Raw genomic sequence first — 27,098 nt, forward strand, 5'->3', positions numbered from 1 at the left:
AACTACAGTATGTGAGAACTATCACAATATAGAACAAGTGCTCTTTAAAATAAAATTAAAATATTTACATTATTTACAATTATCGTCACAGTTAAAATGCAATAAAATTATACAGGTAGGTAATTTAAGAAAAATTACTAGTGGATTGCCATTGCACTGTGTATACGATTTATTAAATAAATAATCTTTCAACCATTAGATTGAGTTTTTTTGTCGAATATTATCTTCGAACAATTAAAATCAATGGAGTACTTAAAACGAATAATATTACTTCGGAGTTATTGTCAGGTTTACAGATCAAATTTCAAATGAATTTATTGTGTCCATCGTTAAATTATCTCAAACCCGACAATTAAAATAACTCTGAAGCATTCACACGTAAGCGAAAACAAAACATCGCTGACAAATGACTACTCATATACATCATTAAAATAAAATTACCTGCCTCTACAGATAAAAATCACTTATTTATATTAAGGAACAAAAAAATAGGTTACGTAACAATAAGGAACACAAATGTTAGCGTTTTAACTATCAATAGATACAGGTTAGTTATTGAGGTCTTCGATTCGATGACATCGTGCTAACTAACATTGTAATCAAATGCAAAATTAATAACATAAATAACAATAACAAATTAAAACGAATTAATCAGTTGCAGTCATCACAAGCATTTAAACTGAAAAGTCCCCTATCATAGGTACCAGGTTAACAGAACACTGTAAGAAGTCTTAACCCCTATTCGATGGATTACAACCCTGAGATAGCCCGTATAATTTAACAAGGAGAAAAATATCGACTTTCCCACGCTAATTTATAGAACCCACTTGTTGCAGCGCGTCACACGAATTGATAATAATAATAGAGATTCCAACTTTTTATTTAAAATTAATGTATGACTTTTACTACACTATGGTGGTAATGTTTTGGCTATTGCATATATATATATATATATGGGTTTATCTGAGAATTCTTACATAGTATGACTTAACTATCTATTTGTATGCAGTATAAAATTATAAACACACCATTTACTATAATATATTAATCGCTAACCGATCGACAGGTACGCACTGAAACCAGTCATTGTTTATAATAATTCAACAAATAATAGACAATTTTTAACAATTGACAATAGCTCTTCTATATTATGTACAAAAAGGTGGTCAAAAGTGAGGTACAATGGGGCTCTGGGGCCGATAAAAAACAACCAATCGTATTCAATGTCGACTCGCCACGTCACTGATTAAAGAGAATCACCCCGAACCGCACAAATGTCAGGTCACCTCACCGACTTTCGAAACTTTCACATCACAAGTTCGCGGTTCGATCGAGTCGACGCTGAGGGAAATAAATACTAGCTACGTAGGTCTGTCCACAAAAACAACGTCTTAGACACAATTCCGCCGCGAATCGGCTGGTGAGGCGTTTACGTCACATCGAGCGGCCGACCCTCGCGTGCTCTGAAGAAGCCGTCCTGCGTCCTGCACTCCCTTATGGTCACCGTTTGTAGGTTGACGGTCACGTCGGTTATGAAGATCTGGTCGGCGACCGGGGAGCGAGCGGACCAGAAGGCCGCTCCGCGTTTCATGGGTGGGGGGGGAGGAGGCGCCGGGGTGACGGGGGGCTCTCCCCAGGAGTCCTCGTCTTCCTGCTGCGGCGTTGGAGGCGGAGGTCGGGCTCCCTTCGGCTCGGCCGGAGCCGCCGCCGTGGGCTGCGTGTCGGTACGTCGCTCTCTCTCGGGAGGAGTGTGAGCGTCCGCTTCTTCGGGGGAATGGGGCGCCCTTCTTGGCCCCGTGCGGGGCGCGGCCGCCTCTGCCGCGGGGGAAGCCGGTGCTGCGGCACCTCCGGGGGGCGCGGCGAGCGGCGGAGGCTGACTGTGCGTTCTGCCTCCGTTCAGTTTTGTCAAGTCGTGCTTTTTGGCCGGCGGGCTCATGGTGATCGTTACCCCGATTTTACCGGACTCCTTAGAAAGCACTTCGGCCTTGCGCTTTCCGGGGGGCGGTTGGCGTTCTTCTGAGCCGCTACGGGCGCGTTCAACCGGGGAGTGCTCTCGTTCCCGTTTGCGGCCCTGTCTCCTCAGCTCCTCTCCTCTCTCGAAGCTCTGTATAAGCCTGGGGTCGAGAATGTTCTCTTCCGGCTCCCAAGTGTTGTGCTTCGGTTTCCAGCCTTTCCATTTCACGTAGTACTCGACTTTGTTCTGAAAAGAGAGAAAGTGTCGGTTATTATATGTATCATTTCGGTTACGAGGCGTGTGGTGCGGAGGGCCGGTGTGGCGTGACTGAGTGCGGGGGACCGGTGAGGGTGGAACGCGAGCTTGCAGATTAATTTGCGATTCGTATGACCTGAACGGGTTTCGCACATCAATTGGCAAGAACGCGGAGGGAAAGCACTACTACGACACTATATTATAAATATAGCTAACCTAAGATGTAGTCAATTACGTTTTAACAATCATTAGCAATACTTTAAGATTATTTATAGTGTATAAATAAAGGAATAAAAAGTCGGGCAGATATGGCGGGCCGTTTGCGAGTTTATTTCGGCGCACCTGCTCAACACAGCTGTCGCGATATCTCCCTCGGGATCGGCTAACATACCCATGCTGTCAAAAACATGCCGTTATACACATGCAACACTAGCACATGCATATCTATCAAACAATAGAAGGATGTTATTTAATTAAAATTAAAATTTATTGAGATTTACATTACGAAAGAAATATTCCAAAGGGAGTTATACGGTCTCATCCGGTCACGGCGTACACCTGTGATTTCATTAAACCGCAGAGACCCAATCTCCTGCATATTTATAAACGACCTTTCACTTCACACGCTCATATGTGCTTCGTTATTTTGTACCTTATAACAATGGGTTAAAGTACATAATTAAATACAGGCATAGTGAGATAGGGCGTTACTGAACTCGGCTACACTTTGAAACCCTCGCGCCTTATTGGTTTTACTGGCGGAGGGTGAGTCAGCTTCGAGAGCAGTTTGCGTTACTTTGCAGTGACGTCTAATTAAGAATCTATTATTTTTAGAGTTTAACAATTTTTTTAATATAAGAAGCAGATAAAAGGTGAAGAAAACATGTTAACAAACATCACTATCACTATTCTCTATATCAAATGGGCTTATATATACTATAGGAATACCATCCACGTAGGAAAAGAAGTTTATTTGAGATAGGGAAAGGGAACCTCAGAAAACACTTGAGGCAAAGGGTATCAAATTCAAGTATTACGTAAGCACTATCTGTTTTGACTATCTGGGTTGTATCTTTGATTTTGGATATTACGTCAACAGTTATTATTCAATTTTTAACACATTACCCAAACATTGTCTATGCTCAAAAACGAAGGACTTTTTCGAGGAATCCTCCTAAAAATTAAACATAGAGAAAACTATTACATTTATAATTGGCTTTTGTTTATGATATTATATGACGTGAGTACTATATTTGGCGATTAAAAAGAGTGGCGAAAAGTTTCTTGCCACTTCTTCTTACCCGCTCTACGCCCTTGACTTGCAAACTGCTAGTAAATGTAGATTTACAATTAATTTAACTTCTTTTTGACGTTCATAAGTATACATATTTTTCTATAGACATTTGCGTATACCGTTGAACGCAGAATTGAACCCAAATTGAGTAAGTAGTGTTGACTGAGTTACCGACTAAACCTATGAAGGTTCCCTAAATAAAGTATTGGATCACAAAGCACGCATCACCAAATCGCTGAATAAAAAATAAAACCAAATAAAAACACCAAGACATCATAACTTAACAAAAAACTTCAAAAAAAGCACTCGGGACGTGTTAACAAAGTGTGCATTGCGCGGCGCACTCTGATTGGCCGATGGGCGGGGCTTGCCCACTACACCACGATACTCGTGCGCATATTATAGGCCCTATCACGTACACATAAGATTCAATTTGCTTTGAATGGGCGGTGCCGAAGTCATGGTAATAATCTCCATGGGCGGAACGCGTCTTTCGACGCAGACGCCAATTAGAGGCGATTCGAACATGCATAATTAATTCCGAACTATAATTAATTAATTTGTTTCTGTGGCAAATATTACATTTTTATGACGTTCAGGAAATATTGCTCATATCTGTCTATTATTACGCTACATCTAGAAGAATGATCACTGATTAAACTTAAATCTAAAAGGAAACATTGTTATACTCAGCTTATTCGTGAAGATTATGAGGAATTGATTCGGGACTGATCTTTTTCAACAATTATTAATTACGGTACTCTGTACTTGTTTTTCAAGATCGTAGCGCTGATGTTGCCTGTCTTATGATAACATAGACTTAGACCCATATTTGACAGTGCTCTTTCGGAGAATGTATCTTGATATATTCAAGTCAAAATCGCTGCCGCTATTGTTACTGAGTACTGATGCTGAACAATTGGGATTTTTTACTTCTTTCGGACCAGATATTAGTCTAAACTAGTATAAGAGCGTTTCAGACACAAAATATAAGCAAATTGTACATTGGTTTCCCGTTAACGCCTGCAAATTAATCATCAATATATGCATCAATATATGTTTGGGAAAACGGAAAGAAAATAGCAGGCGTTTACATGCATACAACATATTTATTTATATACATTATTACGCGGTTTTTTTCCGGTCCATTGTAACCATGGATCTCTACGTCATTACACCATGCATGATCGTCGGTTATGGGTTTCCTGGATTTGGCTGATGTACTACAACAAGGCTTACCCAACCCGACCTCACCATTCACGGTTGTTATCCTTCTTGTTGTCCAGCTTCTCATTCACCAGTTCTATACAATCCTAAGCATTCCCTTTCGTATCCTTGTCACTACGTCCTCTTTAAACCCACACATATATTGCTTATCCAATCCCGCTCACATACTTCTCAACGCTCTCGTTTCCACTGCATTTATTCTACTTTCATTATATCTCTGCCAGCATTTGTTGAAAACCCAGTGATAAATATTTCTCATTAATTTAAGGAACAATACGTAATTGACTGAAGGTAGACCATAAAGGCATTCGTAAATCACAAATCAATGTTAATAGGTACCCGTATGTTTAACAATTTAAATAATCAAACCAACTAGTTGTAATTTTATTTATTAGACGCTATGGTCTACGTGAAATTAAATAAATCACCTATTACATATATATTTTTGTTCAATAAAAAATAAAGACAAACAAAACAGGCAAGTACGTGACAGACACACGACGTCGGTTTGAGTCTAAGGCAAGCCGGTGTCCTAACGATGTTTTCCATCAACGTTTGAGCAAATGTGCAATGCGCACAGACAGAAAGCCTATTGGTGCACAGCCGGGTATCGAACCTACGACCTTAGAGTTGCACGCTGAAGCCATTAGGCCAAACTCCTCTCCTCATATCTATTATCTATAAAGCGTAACGAAAAATCTATTTTAGCCAATGTGTGGCACCGTTAGGGTCCTGCAAGAAAAGAGCGTACCAATTCTTAAAAGGCCGGCAACGCACTCGCGAGCCATCTGGCATTAAGTTTCCATGGGCCGCGGTATCACTTAACATCAGGTGAGCCTCCTGCCCGTTTGCCCCCTGTTTTATAAAAAAAAAACGTTATTCTCTAACAAAATAGATTTCGCAGTTATGTAGTTAAGCTATTTTGATAACGATATATAAATTTATAAACATCGGTGAACATCAATTAATTTATTATCATGAGGTCATTAATTTTATAGTCTCTACCGTATTACGTTGTTTATTTCTTCCATTGATTAATAACAAACACCTGTTTCTAAATTTTGAAGTAAACTCGTTCCCTGTTTTGAACCTTATTTAACTTTCTTAATTTAACTGTATTATTGTCAGTTTGCTAATCATCAAACACGAGCCGAAAAGTAACCGCCGCTAATCAAAGGCTGGAGAGATGCCAGGCCGCGAGTGATAATTAACGCCATGTCAGCGTGTGGCGATGTTGGCACGTGGAATGATGAAGAAGAAAGATAAATTGGGATAATAAATATCACTGGTGAAAGGGAAATGTACCTAGATGTAGAGGTATTCAAATATCTGTTTAGATGGTTCATGATTAGTAAGTAAGCTTTGGATTTAAGACGAACAAGTATGGATTAGCCGAGTTTCATAAAGAACTTCATCATCTATAAGGAGTATTCCCGATATACACCAGTTTTATGGTTCAATTTAAAGCTATTTATTTTGTCACTGTGCCTCGTGTCGAACGGCAATTTGCGTCCAGACGGATCCCTCGCGGGCAAAGAGGGATGACGCGGCGCGATAGATTTATTACCAGGGAATAAGCAATATAACGTAGGTGTATTTGTTATTAGCACGAACCGAGATTTAGTAGGGCGTTTCCCTTTATACGTTTCGTAATAAATTGTGTTTGATGGTTAATTTATAAGGACATTTGTACATATATCTAGTGTGATAATTATAAAGATTGTAAACGATACGGAGCTTATAAAATCTGTGACTGAATATTTTTTTCTTAAAAAAAAATGTGTTATTTTTTACGGCTCTCTCTATGTGGTTTTAATTATCAAATAATCTTATAATGACGTTAGCAATTAATGTTAGAAAACACTATGCTTTTTGGATATCGTCGTAATTTCTCACTTCATTTATCACACAGAAAAGGTTTCACAAAAAAGAGGTCATAGTATTGAAGAAAAATGGGTTCGCAAAGCTTCGTAGGGTTTTCAGTTTTCCTACTAAAAAAATAAATGCAAATTTTGCAGACAATTCTCAATAACTTTTATGATTTTAATATAAATGTAAGAAATCAAAAAATATAGCAACAAAAAAAATATACCAACGGACGAGAAATTAATAGGTAACACACACTCTTGGCTTTTTAAAGATTTTACAAACATCGATGTCTTGAAAGGCCGGCGAGCCTTCTGGCAATGTGAGTGTCCATTGGCGGCGGTATCAATTAACATCAAGTGAGCCTCGTGCCCGTTTGCCTAAACGTTTGGCTATTGCATAAAAAAAGCCATGCCATGTAATCATGAAAGCTTAGTAACGGAATCAGTTAAATTAACGTTAGTAAAATATCTCAATTTAATCCATAAAGGGTTATTATTAGAACCAGTTCGTTAACGTTTAGGTAAGTTCGTAGATGTATAAAAATGTAAAATGTAAAGTAATTTTGGTTTAACTTTAACCACTGCCAACCCTAGAAGACCAGGGGTGAATCCAGGGTGGACAGGGGGTGGATTAATGGCTCGGGATTGCCCGTGGGGAGCGATCAGACGTTTAAGCGCTTCTCAAATTGCTCCTAGCAATATACGGAGACGTCATTCGTTACGGCGTTTGTGATGTAATTTAGTTTCGTTCATGAGAAATAGTACGGAATATTGGGAAGGTTTTCGCTCGAATTCCAGCATATAACGTGTGTAATGGACAATTGTTAATGGGATTTAGCAGCCATTTATCCTACTATCTAGGGGCCATTCAAGCATTACGTATGTAGATTTGCTGGAATTTGCCAAATTTGTTAAAAGCGCACATATACAAAGACCATTGGTGCACATCTGGGGATGGAACGTACGGCCTCAGGGATGAGAGTCGCACGCTGAAGCCACAAGACCAACACGGCCCTTTATACTATTATTAGTAAATGTCAAACGACTTCCGAGATAAGTAAATATTCTATGAACATGAAATCTGTCATTGAATGGTGTGAAGTCAGGTCATGGCACACTCACGCGTGACTGTGGGGAAAGCGTGACGACTGACGACACGACTATCAATTAACACACCTTTTATGGCTTTACCGTACACTGTATTGAGTACAATATCTTAATGCGTTTTTGTCTTATAAATATTAATTGATTCAAGATAATTTACAATTATTTCTTCAACTGAACATTATTCGAGACTTGAAATTTTTAGTTTACGTATTATATTATTAGACAGTCGTTAATCGCATCAATCAACCTTACTTGTTTTTAACTTTTAGTAATTTTTATTATGCGTCAACAACAAAAATAGCTAGGTTTTTCTATAAAAGTAGCTTTTTTATAAAGAAACCTCATTGTATTGAGATTAATAAGTCTGTTTATGGCTTACGTCGAGTTCAATGGGTTCACAATAAACGTAAGCGGATTGTATAAGATTAAACTACGCTCAGTCATTGTTCTTTTACCTTGCACTGAGACTGAATGAATAGGTACGAGAAAATACTGTATACTTTTTATGGCTTTATTGTATTTTAATTCTTCAAAAGATTATATATTATACTTTTAAGCTTCGTATAAAATAAACTATAATATATATATATATATATATATATATATAAGACAAATAAACAGGTATCGTTTTACGTAAGACGTTGCGCCCGACAACTAGGTCAACATAACTAACAAGTAGACACAGTTACCAAAGTTTGGTTATTAAAACATATTTCTATAGAACAGAGAGGGAACGAGGTAGCAACTAATTTGCTTTCACGAAGCGTGCTCCGCACACTAATTGGATTTGCAGTGGCCGACGATCAAGCACACTAGAAGCATTTTCGTACATTGTTAGTTATATTGAAAAATATACACGGACTTAATAAATGAAAAAAGGTATTACTGACAGGAGTAATAAAGTCAATTCGGAGTCTGTAAAATAATTACTAAAATTGTTCCGCGTAAATTTATTTAAATAAAATTCAATTTCTACTTTATCGGTCGCCGCAAGGCAAGGAGGGGTTAAAAGGATGGGTGGTGGATGACAAGAGCCGCGGGCGAAGAAATAAACTTGATGCTTTATTAATATTCCAATATTTTTTATACCTATAATATTTTGTCGCAAAATTGAAACTTGACTGCCTGTCAACTGTATTTAATTGATGCTCGGCAGACATGCAGAATAGTTTTAAAGTGGTTCTAAGCAAAATACATCAAATATTCGAAGCACGAAAAGACCTCCAAGAAGGTGTGCGTGCTGAGACTACTTATTTTTAACTTCTATTGTTTGTTTGCACATATTATCTAAAGTAGTAAAAAGATAAAAACAAGTTTTATGGGACAAAACTATCGTAAAATCCATCCAAATAAAAAAAGAAAATATCCATCCCCAATTGAGTTGCAAAATCAGTGTTTCTTTCGTAACAAAACTACCAGGAGCATAGAAGTACTGTAGAGTAGGTAGATAGCATATAACTTATTTATATGACAGACAAGGACAGCACTGCTTGTGGGACGAGATAATTTTGTGAGAGGGGGAAAGATAGTGGCGTACGTACGTGTTAGACAAGGTTCGAGATATACCGCAGGAAGAGGTGGGTAGGGACGATAGACAGAGATAGCTTTATGTGGGTGGGTACATGAGCGATAGGGTAAAAAGATTTCAAAGTACTTGGCGACGAATAAATTTATCGTTTAGACTTCTACTTTTGGACGTGTCACTGTCAGCTATGAGAATTTCCAAATGATTTACACCAATTAGTACTAAGGAAAAGTGTAAATAAGATCTTTAGTAGAAAAGTAACTGGAATTTACGAAGGAAACCATTTCTTCTAGTAAAATTAAAACAAATTTATTAATAGAAACAATTTATGTAGATTTTTACATTCCTTATCGGTTAAATGACAATTGACTTTGACGATTTGTCAAAGTCAATTCTATTATTTCCTTTTGATTAGGTAACTAATTGATTTTAAATACCTAATTAGTCTCCTACGAGAATGACTACTATACTTATGTAAATATTTCCCATATACTTTTTGATCTAGGATATACAGGACGATCACTACTAATAGCGTTACGCATAGAGCCGATAAGGATGGGTCATGCAGAGTCCGAAAGAATGTCGAAGAGACAAATTGGTAGCCCAACAAAAGAATACCACGATTTCTTTGCCTTGAGAGTCACAATCGGAAAGTATACGTGAGCCAGGTGCCACTGGATAGTCAGCAGAGGAGGGCGTGCAGCAGCTAAAAGCCAATGACGAAAAGGTGTACCTACTGGCCAGGGAGCGATGGAGGTTTTTCCATTCAGAAAAAAAGGACATCAAAGTTAAACATTTAACTAACTGTTATGACTCTAAAATGTGATAAAAAAGAGCTAATAACTCAATTAGGAGGATAACCCCAAAACAATAGCAAAAGCGGGTGGTTCTGACGCGAGGGACGTCTGGACCCTCATCTCTAGTCCCCTCATAACACTGATTGCATTCCTTTGTTATTAAACAGATAATCCATAGACATTTCGCTAAAAATACTTCCGAACGAAATTCCGCATAGACAGTAGGTAAGCATCCCGTTTTCCATCCACTTTTTTGTATGGAATCTCGATCTTGAAGGCTCAGCGGAATGGGCTTTTCCCGCGACTAGCGCGTGGATTGCGGGACTGGGACCTCGGCTTGGACCGTCGCGGAGTGATCAATCACCTGAAGGGGATCCACCGATAGATATTTGCCGTGAAGACATCGTGATGGCCAGGATTCAGAGACAAATGACTTTCGTCTTAACAACGTTTTTGATAAGAGTCTTAGCGCCAAGTCTCTATTTATTTGTCACATAACAAAAACGATAAAGAACAAGCAACAGAGAGCTTGGGTTTTTATCTGCAACCATCAGATCTTACGTATAATTAAAATGTTTACAGGATTTGAAGGAAAAAAGGGTCTCCAAACACAAAGGACGACCCTCACTAAGTCGCAAAGCAAACACTTGTTCCGAAGTTTGTTTCGTAGCTTGGTTCGTCATTGTCTATACCAAAGATAACATATATTATTTTCCTGCTTACAAATGCCACATCGGACTCAGCTGTAAGAAAGTGGAAAGCTAAGTCATTAGGTAGGTAGACTGAGTAATGGACTCTCTTCCTATGTGCGCATTTAACATTCGCTCTAATGATGAAGGAAAACATCATGAGGACGTGAGCACAAGAGACTGAGCACCATAAAAATGATCATGAAACAGATACAGACAGATCCAGACCTAAAAAGGTTGTAGCGCCACTGATCTATTTTATTTTTAAACATTTTCGAGAACCATGGGCTGAATCGAACATTATTGTTCTGAAGATGAATAACACATGTGTTACACGATAAAACGGATAAGTTTCTACTGGCGTAAGACAGGCAGATACAATCTCCTCAAAAAATTTCATTGCTGCTCTTGAAAACGTCTTTAAGATGCGATAGTACAATGATAAAGACTGACAAATTTGAGATTTGATGATAGAGTTATTCGACGATAACCCTGAGGATATGGCTACCATAATCCTAAGCCGGGAGTCAGCGAAGGTGGGCCTAAAGATGAACTCTTCCAAGACTACCGGTAGACTCTTCTTCTGATGGGATGATGGGAACCACTTCAGTGGGCAGATGTTTTCAGCTAGTAATAGTGAATCGGGCGGTGAAGCCGGAGACCAGTTGGTCGGCCTAGGTATCGCTGGATTGACAGAAAGGAGAACCTCCAATATCTTTAGAATTTTCTCACTTCGAAGACACTAGTTGGTACGATCTTAGGGTAGACTTTAGACTAAGTAAAATTAATTCGAATTTACACCATTAAAATTATGTGGGAAACATCACCTGTCGCGTCATATCTTACTAATTACAATTCCCATCTGCATCAGATAGGGGCAGACAAAAACGCCGACCATTTTTATATATTTACATAATGGCATAACGACCGCACGAACCCCTTTTTGAGACCCCTCATTTCGTGAGGTTTTAGGGGAAATGCGGTTCCTACTTGAAGATATTCTGATCCAACTTACAGGCCTTACTCGGCTGACGTTTTATGGACTGCGAACACGTATCCTGATCATGTCGGATAGATATTCGTCCCATGAGCGGAATAAAGTACACCTGTGCGTGCACGCATTTCGAAACAAGAGATTTAGCAATTTAGACTATCGTACAAATTTTTCAAAATCTATAATGATCACGCGTTCATGACCGTATTTTTTATTACTACGATTTGGAATTTGCAACGGAATGTATGAGGTGGGGGTCGCAATGACGTCACGTTGATATTCCCTACACAATTAATGCTTTTCTAAATATAGGGGACCCATTGATATAGAACTTTTTATGTTCGACCCGAGTACCTACGTAAGGGTATATAAGACCCCGTTACGCAGGGAACAGCGCGAACCGTGGAGTATCTTTCGATTTTTTTTATAGAATTTTATTTTATTAACGTTCACCAAATCATGTATGCTGTATCTACAGTTTATGTTACAAGTTTGAAATTATGGTAAACAATAATATATTACACTTCCAATTAAAAATTTTACTATATAATTTTTGCTTAACACTGCAGATTAGGTACCAGTCACTTAACAATGCTTTTTTATTATGTATCAAGAATACAAATACCTAACTATAATTACGTCACAATGTTGTCAAAAACAAAAGAGATAGGCAGTGCACCTACCTCAATAGTAAATTTTATACTCAATTTTTCATCAGAGCCATGTATTTTCTTGAAATATTTATATTAACACAGTCTATCAATGTCGCAGTACAGAAATATAACGTGTGAAATTCCCGCGTTATATGAGAGATTGAACGCGCGTAATACTAAAATTCGTTATAACGAATCACGCGGTATCATTCTCTTGTATTATCAATTTTAGCTAAAGGAAAATTCAAGTATAGAGAGAGATATATATATATATATATGGGTATATAATATAGGCCTTGATATATATAAAATAACATTTCGTATCCTTAATATGACGTTTGTTAAGATGTTTGAAAACAGTTGACAGATCGGATTTACAATAAAACTGTGACGAAAAATCACTTAGTGAGAATTATCAGCAACTCCTTAGAGACCTTTCGCCGAGTCGTCATAGAAACCTTGCTGTGTTAATGGTTTGGCTATCAATATTATCTTTTTTATTCCACATAATAATCTATTTACATTGTATATTAGTGGATGCTTGGCAGACCCATGCAACTTCTTTAATACGAAAGTCACCTCATGAATTGTGCTCATTTTCACCCTCCTTTTAACATGAAAGATGTTTGAAAGACTTATTTAAGAAATAAATACTTTTTATATTATACTAGCCTTTTAAACAGTCTCCATAACTACGCTTTTTGTATTAAGATTAATTACGAATTTAAATAAAACAAATAAAATAAAATTAGAACGAAATTGAGTCTATAGGCGTCGAAAGGTCCCCTGTTCCGGTTGCACTTTTTTATTTCTAAAAACGGGATGGATGAAATTACGAAGAGGCATTGTCAGACGATTATTTTTAGAAAATTCGGTTTCTTTGTGTCGTTTCCAACTTCGTTTCAAATTCACGTCGCGTGTCAACTGTGGTTATTTTTTTTTATAATAACCGTTTGCAGTTGCACCTTTCTAAATATATCGAATTATTAATACTTAGTTTTTATTTATTACACGTGGGAAGTAGTACTATTTATTTTACGTGATTTTCGTTATAAGATTGATTCAAGATATTGGCAAATTCGTTAGCGAGTTGCTCAATAGCCACAAATTATTTTTTTACGAAATTGTACTAATAAATGAAAATTTGTAATAGCGCCATCTGTTCGAAATCGCAAGAATTATTTACCGAAAGAGTAACGAACGCGATGTTTAATGCATAATTGTTAGGATATTTATCAAAAGTAACTATTATTAGTTAAATTTATTAATTATAGTGACAAAGTTATCTAATCATTTTTAATGATAGCGTAAGTTAGGAATCCAAGCACAGCATTATTTTTTCAAGGCGCGTGGACACTAGAATTGCTGAACGCTGATTGGCTGGCGGTAATGGCGGGGAGCATGCGCCTTCGTCGTTCGCTTTGGCCACAACCAAATACTGGCGCGTTTGGTACAAGATACTAGGGCCACAGCGCTCTGTAGGAGTTGCTCTACTATAGATAACTTTCAAAGTAATTTGAACTTTAACTTTAAATCATAAGGTGCAAATTCTAGGAACCGATTATATTCAGTCGTTCAGCTGCAGATAACAAATTGAATCGTGTTCATTCGATTGTAACCCATATTTTTATTTGCGTAAAGTTTATTTTAGTGATAAGTATAATGTTATGCTATTAAGTAGTTTCCCAAATTAGACACGGGCGCTAGCCGAGCAGAGGTCTCGGAAACTTTTAGGCAGCTAGTAATAATCTATAGAAATGGTTGTGTTAATTGAATTATATTAAAAGTTGGTCCAATTCTTAATGAGGACACTTTTTACTTAACTTGAAAGACAAACAAATGTAAGATTTAGAATCGGTGTTTATAATATATCTTAATCTTAGCTTAGGAAATAATCCATGATGTTCATCCATGAATTTAGCATGTTTATGTTTATTTATTTTCTACTGCGAGTGTCGTAGATCTATCCAATACACTTCTGTCAAATCCTTACGTAGTTGACAAGTTACGTGAAGAAATTTTCGGAAGTTTTGGAACATAAATCATTCCAAATCTTGAATGTGTCCTGGTCACAGTATTAGTCAGTAGTATTACAATTCTGATTGTTTATTTTACTTTAACTATAAATAAGACTATTTTTACGTTTACTATAAATAGCCAATCTAGCTATAAACTATTCAAGTGGCACACTTAGACAGTTTAAATATCTTAACTAGGTGCTAACGACTCGGAATGTTGGATATAGATACAGGATATTACTATTGTCAACCATTTTTAATGTAATCGAAGAGAAAAAACAAGAAAGTCCAACTTCTTAATCATAATCTCATGAATCATGATCGAAAGAAAAATCAGTCGTAAATACTACGACTTCTTCACGAAATAATTGTACCCATTCGTACTTGATACGATTGTAACGTACCCAGATTTTTCTATAGTATAGTTTACACGAGCTATCCGGCTCGAAGGATCAAAATATACGGTTCCTGGGTCATCGGGGTGCTTAAATAGAAGATTTTAAGCTTTCTCAATATGTACAACAACAGAATATAAGCGAAATAATGAAATGTTAATTGCTATGATACTAAAGAATGCAATGTAACAGTTGAAGATAGTGCCTTCGTGTTTGGCTATAGGTACTGTCGCGGTAACTCCGGCGATTAAAGAAATCACCACGCTTAGGTATAAAACTAAGAAAATCGGAGTGAGCAAAATTTACAGCCTAGGCTCGTACTAATACTATAAACAGAACGTGATACGCGATAGCTCTAATACGCCCGTAGAGCTGCGTTTTCCATATTCCGTGTTTCGGTAACTATAAGGATTTACAAATAGTTCTTCCGGCAACGCACTTGCGATGGAAGCCCTCTGTTAATGTCTGTCTATAAGCGGCGGTATCACTTAACATCAGGTGATCCTCCTGCCCGTTTGCCCGGTGTTAAATAAAAAACAGGATGCTGATGTGGAATTTAGTCACTTAGTAACAAATAATATCTTTTAGCAAAATTTAAGAGACTATGACGTAAGATTTTTCTATTACAAATCTAATGAATAGACGACAATGGTGTAATATTTTTTTATTTGTCTCAATCAGTCACTAAATAATTTTGTAACAAAATTAATATCATCAGTCTCTCAGTCTCTTTCGAAGCACCGAAGAAGGTAAGTCATACCTCTAAATGTTGTATTTTTTAAATTGAGGAGCTTTATAGTATACAACTAGATGATAAAGGCAGCCATGGGAAAGCACAGGAATGTGACTGTGACGTCTGTGACTTCTCCAGGTGGAGTAAGGTTTCATAGCAATTAACATTTCATTATTTCGCTTATATTCTGTTGTTGTACATATTGAGAGATAGTGAATTGTGGCATGTAATCCACCAGCTTTCCTTTATAGCTTTATAGTATTCATATTATTCACCAAAATAGAAGATTCCAAGACATTTAAGGAGGAGCACGAAATACCTATTGCATATACAAAAAGTACTAGAGGTTAATGAGTGTAAAAGAAGTTAATAAATATTTTCAGTTAATATGGTAGACTTTTCTATTATAATTATGGTTTTGTCAACAGTATGAAACCAAATAGGTACTGTTTACGGTAATAGCTTATGTTAAAATATTATTCATTTAATAATAATATTTCAATAACTAAATTTATTAATGAAACAAATAATTAATTATGTATGTTTGTAATGTATGTATTTCACGTAAAAAATACAGTCAAATACAGCCATTTTTAAAATAAATTAAAACTCTTTTAAACACAAGAGATAAAGAATATTTACCTATACATTTATTTATGTCTTATAAAAAGGATAAAAAATTGTAATTCCAATCCATGTGTCATTAAATAACAATAAATAATAAGCTCTTATCTACACTTACCTTTTCTGCAGCCGCATTTATTCTACTTAATTGTACCTTATCTCGATAATCCCTTAAGGCGTAAAACAACGGTCAAACATAAGCCCAAATCTAAATTTACAGGACTAGGATACATCAAAAAGAATTTACCGTTCTAGTGTATAAAAAACGTTAAGAACGCGTTTTATACTTGTAAAACTGCATATTCTTTATATCTTAGTATAACAATAAGCAGGAATAAAGCATTCAATGAAGTTAGTTTCAAGCACAAGAAATACACATCAAATTGAGCCATATTATAATAAAGAAATCTTCGCAAGGTTAACTTCAATACCCCCAAACTTGTTTACTGTCAAACTAAATACGATCTCAAGAAGGGAACCATAGTATTCATCTTAGCCCTCAGTTACAAAGTGTAAGGGGAACACGCCTGAATACCAAAACCCTTGCGATAATTTCTCAACAGCTGCTACGGGATCACAATGCACGGATTATGCCGTATTAAAAACATGCAACTACGTTGTTCAGGCAATGCAAGACATTGCGAAACACAATACACAAAATACCGGGCGTGTGATATGTGATCTGTGTTGTAAGCGGTATATGCTGCGTTCGCTTTCGCAAAAATAAGCTCACCTTTCTAATTCTCTTCTTCATTATACGCTCAGCGGCGTACACGCTGTCGCCCAGTTCCATCTTGTGCATCCCCAGTTTGGTTGATTTTTATTATCCAATAAAACACTGCAATCCAACAAGTGATCCTGTCACTGCATCCAATTAGCGTTTCACTACAATCCCGCACACATTTGTTATCACAATGCAATGTTCCTCCACTAACACTGTTCAAAGTTGCCGCGCGAACGATCCTTTCGCGCGACAAAACTTCAAACGTCCTCTCGCCGTTCAATCCTCGAGCAAACTGAAGGGAAGGGGGAAGAAGCCGCTCTCCCCGCACGTCTCGCTTCCTCACTCCGCCGGTCCCCAACAGAGTGCGCTACGCATTCACAAACACCCGTTCGATATTATCTGTAAACAAGTTTTATTTTCAACATTAGTAAAGTCTTTTTGAATTTTCAGCAAAATAGCGTTGTATACGTTTTCGCTTCTTACTCTAACAATTTGGAATCTTATTAAAAACATTCATCCCCATAGTATATAAGTCCGGTAAATAATGAGCTTATGTAAATTTATATTAATAACTTTTATCATGCGAGTAATCACGCGAAGTAATTAACTATAGCCAGGCCATTCCCATAAAAAAAATAGAACAGTAGTTAGGTATTTCAAAGCGTTGAATGCGTCTCGGCTGAGTTGGCGGGCGATTCCCCAGTCCCCGGCCCCGGTGCGATGTCCCAGAGTGGCGGCGCGCGGTGGAGGCACGGTCGGTTGTCTAATAGCGCGACGTTGCCGTACCGCGCCAGCTGCGAGAGAAAGACGAGCGCCTACCCTATTATTTACGCGCGACGTTGCCGCACCGATCGGCCTACGTTGATTACGAGGACACCGCTTTTACGTTCGATCATCCGGCAATAAATTACACTCGCTGGTTGCGTTTGAAGTTGTTTTATCGCAGAACTAGCTACAATAACATTATAATTCGATTACTGCCAATCATAATACAATAGTGTGTGCATTATAATTAAATTACCTGATATGATAAAGAAAATCCAGTAAAATTCAGAGTTCACCCACAAATGTCACTAGAGATAACATATTTTAGGTCCGTGGCAACGAGAAACCGGTTTTTGAACATTTGCTGAAATCGACCGCGAAAACGTCTACACCACACTGCTCGCTTGAAGTAACTAAGGCATTTTCGGTCGTATCGAATCGGAGCAGCAGTCGTGAAAGGTCGGCGTTTCGGGGTGCGGGGGGTGCGGGAGGGGCATGTGTGCAGCCAATGAGGGGGCCCGTCTGACGCAGGCGGCGGACGATGATTGCCGCTGGCCAATGGGGGCCGTTGTATTCGCGCTCCGCCTGTTGCAGACCGGTTGCCGCGTTCTTCCGTCCCTTTCTAAATGAGCGGCTCGTTCGATTCAGCGTTGTTTTTTGTATCGCTGCCTCACATAGAAAAATGAACCGACATTTTGGATTAGCCATGCGAGGGTCTTTGGATCCGGGCGCGGAAAACACGTTTATTTATTCTGTTTGTCGAATGTTGTAGGGAGATATAGCAAGATAAATATACTCAACTCGCTAGCCGACTCAAGAGCCGATAGCGACGCGGCGTATCTTTGATACGACGCAGTTAATTTATAAATGTTGAAAGTAAAATAGCACTGCCGCTATCATAATTAAGGTTTGATTATCTTGTGTATTTTTAAACTGACATTTATAGACCTATTAAGATAGAGTCTTCAATAAAGGGTGTGTCATCTTTACATAAATTTGAGTTTTTCCTTGCTAAAAACAAAACGAAATACTAAGTCAAAATAGTGTTTGTCAGATGTTGACTAAAATCTCTCTTCATACGAATCTAACCATGACAAGTTCCTCACTTTTCATTTCTAATGATCGTGTTAGTGGCGCCACACAACTTCTTCCACTCTTCGCTATCTTCGGCGAGCCTCTGGTAGTCAAGATGAGTTCTCCTAGCCTTTTGGATCTCAGTATGTTACATATCTAAAAAAAACTCAGGGTGCGTTCGGAACAAAGTGTAAGTAGATTTTTTACTTGTAACCTTTCCTTGTTCTCTTAGTATCGTTTGTTTAATTAGCCGTCCAGGGAATCATAGCATCCGCCTCCACCACCACATTTCCAGAGCGTCTATTTTTCTTCCTTCAGTCCGTACCGTCCAGGATTCAGTGCTATAATCGGAAATAGAGACTTTCAACCAATTTTTTTGTTTTAAGGGAAAAGTTGCGGTCCAGGATTTTGGATGAATTATTGAGTACCCTGGCAAACAAAGCGTCAATACAAGGAATAAAAATGGCGTCCTCGATTACTTTTAAATGACCTCAAAAAAAATGCACTAAAATTCTGAATTTTCCACTAGACATTATGACTTTCAATTCGCTTTCTCTGTTATTTCATCTTCCCACGTTTCTGGTGGGAGTCCTTTTTCTTCTCACTGGGCTATTCCAAGCAAGGTTGAGCCATTTGTTATCACCAATGCGGGCATTGTGACCGGCTCATCTCTACTTTGAGTAATGGTAAGATGTGGAAGAAATATATTTAATTTTATGAATTAATAAAACGACGCGTAACGTACAGGAACTATAAGTTCGGATAACGCGTCGCTTTTCTTACCGCGCAGATAGTATACCCACACAATAAGATGGCTGTCATGAACTGCGCAGAAGTTTTTAGGTTATTTCTGACCAAAATCTAGCGTCAGAGAAGCTTTGTAATCGAAACGAATCTTCTCCTGAGGGATTAAGTAGAATTTATTAATAAATACTTGGGCAGCTGGTTCCACATGGAAGTTCATAAAACGCTTATACGACAGACGTTGACGTGATACGGCGCCGCTCGAGAAGTACCTGGTCAACCCAATCAAATGCGATCAAGTGGAAAGAGCTGGTGTATTCATATTTCCAGGGCAATAAATTGAAAATAATTATATTCTCAACTCCAACGGATTAATAGACTATTAAATGAAATCACAAAACATTTGTTTTTTTTTTATGTAGAACGGGGGGCAAACGGTCGAGAGGCTCTAGTAAGTGATACCGCCCATAGACACTCTCAATACCAGATGAGTCGCGAGTTGCTGTCCTTTTAAGAACTGATACGCTCTTCTCTTAAAGCACCCTAAGTCGAATTGTTTCGGAAACACTTCAGTGGGCACTAGTCCCACATAGTGGTACACGGCAAAGACTGCCTTAAAAACTCTGAATTGTGGAACGACGAGTGTAGAGGGATGTAACACAGCTGCAGTTATTAATTTCAACATCTGAACAGCTCTTCATGGTAAATGCGGTAGAAGATGTAAAGAGACCTCACATCAAATCGCAACCCCAAGGGATCAAGCCAGAGGTGAGAACAGTACTGTATATAGGGCCGAAGATGCGCTTTAAGAGCAAGACGGCCCGATAAAACGAAAAAAGCTATGTGTGACTCAGGCATAGTATCTAATCATTAATTTCCTTAGAGAACCTTGTAATAAAACCTTGTATTAAGTTTTGTCTTAATAACTGTGTATAACATGTATTTTTGCACTTCTTGCCTATCTTATGTAATTTGATACATTTTTTCCTTTACTCACAGTGGTTGCCTGGAAGAGATCGCTCGAAAGCGATAAGGCCGCCAATTGCCCTCCTTTAGATTTAATTATGTTCAATTTTTTTTACATTGTAATGTAACGAAGTGTTAATAAATTAATAAAAAATAAAAAAAAAGTGATGTAACGCATTTGTGAGCCCTCTGGCAATGTGAGTGCGGCGCTATCACTTAACATCAGGTAATCCTCCTGCCCGTTTGCCTCCTGTTACTTAAAAAAAACCACAAATAGATGTCAAGCATCAGCTTATCAGGAATATACCTATGATTCATCTTAAATACCAAATGTATCAATAGTCTTTGTTAATGATAAAGGTTATCTTTATATTATATAGTTGTAATAATGAAATATAGCAGAAATAACTTTAAAATGACGAGAAAGACACAAAACGGATGGCAAACGCAGGATACCTAGCTGGTCGTATATTTTTTTATTTATTTATAAACACTTCGTTACATTACAATATAAAAAAATTGGACATAATTAAATCAAAAGGATGGCAACTGGCGGCCTTATCGCTTTCGAGCGATCTCTTCCAGGCACCACTGAGTAAAGAAAAAAAAGTATTAAATTACATAAGAAGGCCAGAAGTGCAAAAATACATGTTATACACAGTTATTAAAACAAAACTAAACAGGAAACAAAAAAAAACTACTAAACTAAAACGATGATACATTAAAAATAAAAAAAGGACAGTACACATAAATCACGATAATTTAAGATAAGTCTCACGTCAGTAAGTAGTTAGTAAGAAAGCTAGGGATACAATGTGGACAGGTAATGTTTGTACAGAAGAAATTTATTATAGAAGAAAATGATGAGTTCGTGAAAATTCAAGTTAATAATCTAAGCAGTGTTGGGATTTAGCCTGCGACTCTCATCCCTGAAATCAACACTCGTATGATTAAGGAAAGCAACGTGAGGAAACCGGCATGCCCTAGACCAAAAAGTCTACGGTGTCAAGTACAGACGGATCACTTACTCGCCTATTAAACAAATACTCACGAAACACATAGGTACATAAGGAGTCCAGACCTAATGGCCACAGTTTTTCTCGATCATACAAAGCGAAATTACAACAAAATATAATTATTATAAATTGTGTTCATAAAAATATAATTAGACAAGAATTTTGTATAAACGCGAAGCAATTCATATATTCCAGTTATTTTCAGTTGGCAGGATTTGCATGCGCAGAAGTCGCTTTTAGGACTTTATATACACGAATACCACAATCTTGTCAAATTTGCTGATAAGGAAATGATTGAATAATTGCCTTGAATTATAATATAGATTAGATCAATATATATGAAATGCGACTGTTTTAATAGCCTCGTCAATGAACGATCTGCATATGCTTGTTATTCGAGTTCATGAAACTAGCGAATGAGACGGCATATTAATGCAGTAAAGACGAAGGTGATGGTCATTTCTCGAAACGACTGTTTTGGTCCTAATTAATATGTAGCTGGAAGGACCTTGGAACAAGTGCGGCACTGCAAGTATTTGGAAACTTGATTACAAATGAGTGGAATCCTGATCTAGGTCTGAATTAGGTCTCGAATTGAAATCGCGCGAGGATCTTTGAACAAAATGAAGTCATTTTAGTGCCGTCCTCACATGACCATTAAACTCCGAGTACAAATTCTTCTTTGTTACATATGGCCAATGGTTATGTAAGGCTGTGAAGCTGGGACAATTAAAGAAGATACCCGTCGGCGCTTGCTTCGTATAAGCTGAATCCAGAAGGTCTAACAAGAAGATTCATAAACGAGTTGGAATGTTGAAAAAACTTATGCAAAACATTAATCAACGGAAAGTTGCGTACCTGAGCTATGTGTTGAGCCATGACCGCTACCACCTTCTTCAATTAATTATACTGGTCAAAATCCAGGGTAAACGACGTATTGGTAGAGGGAACAAATGATGACTTCGCAATGTGGACGGGTATTGCGACTGCGGAAGAGATGCTGAGATCTGGCACAGGACAAGCCACGCTTCAAGAAACTGACGGGCAACCTCCAGTAATGGAGGCACTACAATAAGAAGATATCAAATGCTGGTCAGTAAGAGTAACGCGATAATTTGAAATCGAATCCAAAAAACCCATAAGAAGAAAACTAAACATCATTGACTAATTCCGCCTCTAATCAACCTTGACTAAACTAAATAACCTTATTTTAATTATGTCAGACTCTTAGTTTGAATACCCCAGAAATTATAAACCTCTTTCACACAAATTTCACGCTTTGGACATACACTTGGGGCGCGATTGAAATACTAAACTAGCCATATCGTTAAGTTTTTGTGTAAGTTTTCCAAACCACTGTACCATTTCACTGATTCTTATCTCCGATAGCGAAATTAATGGCCCAGAAAATCCATAACGATTTGTTATGGTGACAGAAGTCAAATACTAAGGAACTTAAGGAAATGGAGCGAAAAAACATAATTTATAAATCCTACCTGCGGTTACGGTTCAGTTATAAAGGATATTAAAACTATTTACTATTATTTATTCACTTATAGGTTTGATTATACAGAAATTGGAGAAACTGATCGTGGTTGGTAACAAAGAAGGCAATAGATCAAGACCAATTAAAAGAGTCATCGTCCTTAAAACTATACATATATGAGACAGGCGCTGGATTGAAACCAGTGGAAACAGTCCGCTCCAGATGTATACTGGCCTGACCACGACGCTCAGACATGAGCTACCGCCTGAAGGTAGAGCTACTGTTTTTAAAACGGTATCAAACTGTTTTATATAATACAACCACGCAATGCGTTATGTAATACTACAAAGCGGCCGTAACGAAAATTATAAACTCCGAGGCAGAGCGGTCAAAGGACCTACCTAATTTTCTCGACGTAGGAATGGAGTTCCAAACCCTCTTTAGTCTTTCTCAGGGCAGTTTAATGAACACCTTTAGGGTAAATATAAAAGTAGCGAGTTTACGCGACAATCTCGTATTCTGTGTCGACGACCGAAACTCAGCACTCAGCACATGGTAAATATAGAAGATACAGAGACCCCAAAACTCTACGCAACCCAAGCTCTAAAAGTGACTGGGTAAAGACGATTCGAGTCCCTCCTTGTTTAAGACGGTGCCCAGTAGTTGAGAATACAACTTTAATATAGCGTTGCAAGCGGAGGCTTGGAGTGATTTATTAGAAGTAAAAATTACTCATCATAAAGTTTCTTGAGGTTACATTGGTGTATTTTTAATTTTTTTTATCTTCTCTCTGTTATACATAACTTACACGGGATTTAGGCCTAGTGATTTTATGTTTCTATCTAATAGAAAACAATAAAAGAATGGGTGCTGCTCGGTACTAATTAGTTTATATAATGAGTAAATAATTTTATACAGTGAATGTAAAAAAATGATGAAATGAATACCTGCCATCAGTAACAGTAAATACTTCGCCATCCAAACATTCCCTGGTAATCGCTAAGAGTTGTCTCGATCCTTTGTAAGGCAGTAACCACATGGTGGTTCCCGACGAGAAATTTGCACAGGCATTGCAAAAACCGGCTCCTTTCTCAGAACACCTATTGTCAGAATAATAACGACGCGCAATTTTGTCCATACTCGCTTCCCCCATTAAAGCTTCTAGCAACAAAGGGTTGTGTCTCGCAAGGGATTTTGATCGCTCCTTCCCACTAACAACTGCTCTTTTACCTTGGCATTGCATGAGATTTAATATTACGAAGCCGTCAGTCATTTGCTTCGGGATCGGGCTGACGTTTGTACAAAACAGCGATGTAAGCGCTTCATCGTTTTCCCTAATAAAATACGAAAGCTTTACGCGCTTGTAACTCGCACGACGGGTCGTTAAATCGACAGGGTGCTTTTCAGCTGTATTGTTAACAAAAGTTTCCCTTCCTTTGACATTCAAACCGGGCATTAGGTAGGTATTTAAATTTGATACGATTTTTTGCGTGCACATAGAAACTTTTTCGGTGTATCATAAATAATTGTCTTCTTTATTCGAAGGCGGTTCTGTGATGATTTGTTGGCAGATAATTACCCATTATAAAATTGTTTTGATCTTGTTTTTTAATACGATTACATTTTATGGTCAGGCTTATTACTTTTAACTGCTGAAGGTAATAAATAACAGCTATAGTAACAAAATTATTGTACTCGTAGAGATATATTGACAAGATCTTATTAAAAGCGAATAAGGTCGCTTAGTTTACTGTCAAATATAGTTTTCATACGTATGTATGACCATTTAAATCTAGTGTGTTCAGAGGAGTTGTTCGGATTAATATCTGCAGCTGAGTTTCATCATCGGACGTCGAGGCAGAACACGATATTCCACCCGAATCACTTCGACGTCTGTCGTTCCACAACTGAGCGTTTTTTAAGGCAGTTTTTTCTGCATTTTTGCTATTCCATTGAGGTATTTACGAAGCAATTCCCTCAAGCAAAGGGTGCACTGATTCTTAAAAGGCCGGCAAAGCAATCGCGAGCCCTCTGGCGTTGAAACTGTCAATGGGCGGCGGTACACTTAACATCAGATGTCCCTTTGCTCGTTTGTCCTCTGCTTTATAAAAATAGGAATAGCTAAAGGTAAGTTTGAATCTACTTTTAAATTCCAAATTGTAAAACTCTTTCGATTTTTCTGTTAAAAATGGATTTGAAAACAGAGCCAAGCCAACAAAGCAGAGAAAACAGTCTTGTAAGATTATGTTTTGTCTTATCTTTTTTCATATTAATTTACTGTTAAAACGGCTATTTTAGGTGATCAAAACTTAATATTTACAAGTATTATATGTTTAACAACACAAAAAGAGATCTTCTATACATGTATGAAGTCTATCAAAACTAGGGGACATTTTTGAAATGATAGTTATCTGGTTTGTAGCTGTCACTTGAAGATAGTATGGTATAGTATAGTAATACTTAAAGTTAGTTGCGCTGGGGACCGCTTAATATTATTATAGACCGATCTTTAAGTTGAATTGGGCTTATTTTTGATTAAAGATATATATGAGATGAAGTAAAATAAAGTATTTGTCATTATATATATATACATATACATATATATATATATATATGTTATAATAATAACATAATGCGATTTTAAAGCTATACCAACAGGTTTTGATGTTTATTAAGTTATTTGTACTTAACTACATACCGGTGCTTTTAATTATAAGATTACTTGTTCAACACTTTTGGATTCTAAGAGTAAAATACACAAAAATAACGAATTGGAAATCGCTTACCATAAGCTTGTATTTTTAACGTTTTTCATTAACCTTAACGAACGATAAAAAATCTTAAACCGTAAAATATCTGATGTGCACTTGCAACTCACTCTTGACATATGTCATTGTAACTGTCACTGAACAGAATATAGATAATAAAGTAACAATTAAAAATAAGGTTTTAATATAACCTAACCTTCTTGGATAATAGAATAACAAACTGATGTCAACCATGAGATTCGTATCACGCTCTTAATGAGGATTAAGTTTCTATTTTATTTCGTTTTAGTTATTTCTTTTCTTTTAATATGTTCTGTTATTATTGATGTGTAAAATGTCTGTGTGTAAAATTTGTAATGTCATATATTAATACATTCTCTCTCTTCGTAGTTTTTTAAAAATAAAATAAAAATAATTAAAGAAATACAAATGACTATTTTAATATTTATATGATAGGCAAGCATTTATAAATGGAGGTATAAAAAAGGAGCTGATTCCCGCAGCTTCTCTCCGTATAGGCTCTTCTTGTTCTGAAGCAAAAGCATTTGTACTATTTTGCCAATAGCTCGAATAAAAAATTCAATAATAAATTCCAAGAGTATTTTTAAAACGAATGCTCCAAAAGATATTCACTCGACTTTAATGAAATTACTCAACAGTGAAGGGGTGCGAGGGAGAAAAGGGACCGGAAATTGGAAAGCCTACCCCTCCGTGGGGCACTCTTAAGGGCTCCCAGCATTTTCAATATTGTTTAGCGTGTAATAAGTCTATAAAATAAAATAAATAAATCAGTGGCACCTCTGATTCCTCACACTCAGATGTCTGTATCTGTTTCATGATCATTTGTCAATCTGCACGCCGTCGACTTTTTAGGTCTATGGTAAGCCGGTTTCCTCGCGATATTTTCCTTCACTGTTCGAGCGAATGTTAAAAGCGCACATAGCAAGAAAGTCTATTGGTCCAGGCATCGAACCTACGACCTCTGGGATGAGAGTCGCACGCGGAAGCCAGTAGGCCAAAACAGCGCTGTGTGTAACCACACTCTATATGACAAAAGAAAACGAGGAAGACAAATAAACAGAAGAAGATGATATACGTAGAGCAGCTGGCCCAATGTGGCTACGTAAAGCTAGACACCGAGAAGAGTGGAAGCTCGTAGAGGAGTCCAAGGACAAGTTGTAAACTAAAGTAACCGGCTTGTCGATTAGTTATTAGTATTTATAGTACTTCACATTTTTTTATACTAGGATAAGCATTTAACAGCAATAAAGGCTATTATTATTACTAATAATACATAATTAGGATAAATCTGTCAAGCCTATCAAGCAGTTTTGATGTTCAAACGACAAACACCTTTGATGACCTCAACTAAGTACAATTGCATTAACAAAGAAATCGCATAATCGCCTTGAAATCTAAACC

At 37.3% G+C, this 27,098-nt stretch overlaps 1 protein-coding gene across 2 annotated transcripts; it reads right to left on the reverse strand.

Moving 5' to 3' along the window:
• On the reverse strand, nucleotides 1–25,786 carry LOC123711346 (chromobox protein homolog 7). 2 transcript variants are annotated; one of them, XM_045663885.1, is made up of 3 exons: nucleotides 25,695–25,786; nucleotides 16,867–17,256; nucleotides 1–2,200 (listed from the first exon to the last, which is right to left on the reverse strand). In XM_045663885.1, the coding sequence occupies exons 2-3, from the start codon at nucleotides 16,933–16,935 to the stop codon at nucleotides 1,430–1,432; spliced, it is 840 nt and encodes a 279-aa protein (XP_045519841.1). In that variant the 5' UTR covers nucleotides 16,936–17,256; nucleotides 25,695–25,786; the 3' UTR covers nucleotides 1–1,429. The 2 variants fall into 2 exon arrangements, with proteins under 2 accessions (XP_045519841.1, XP_045519840.1); XM_045663884.1 differs by lacking the exon at nucleotides 25,695–25,786 and adding an exon at nucleotides 17,879–18,013.
• Between the last annotated feature and the right edge of the window lie 1,312 nt (nucleotides 25,787–27,098).

This window comes from Pieris brassicae, chromosome 6, assembly GCF_905147105.1.
Source record: "Pieris brassicae chromosome 6, ilPieBrab1.1, whole genome shotgun sequence".
Lineage (NCBI taxonomy): Eukaryota > Metazoa > Arthropoda > Insecta > Lepidoptera > Pieridae > Pieris > Pieris brassicae.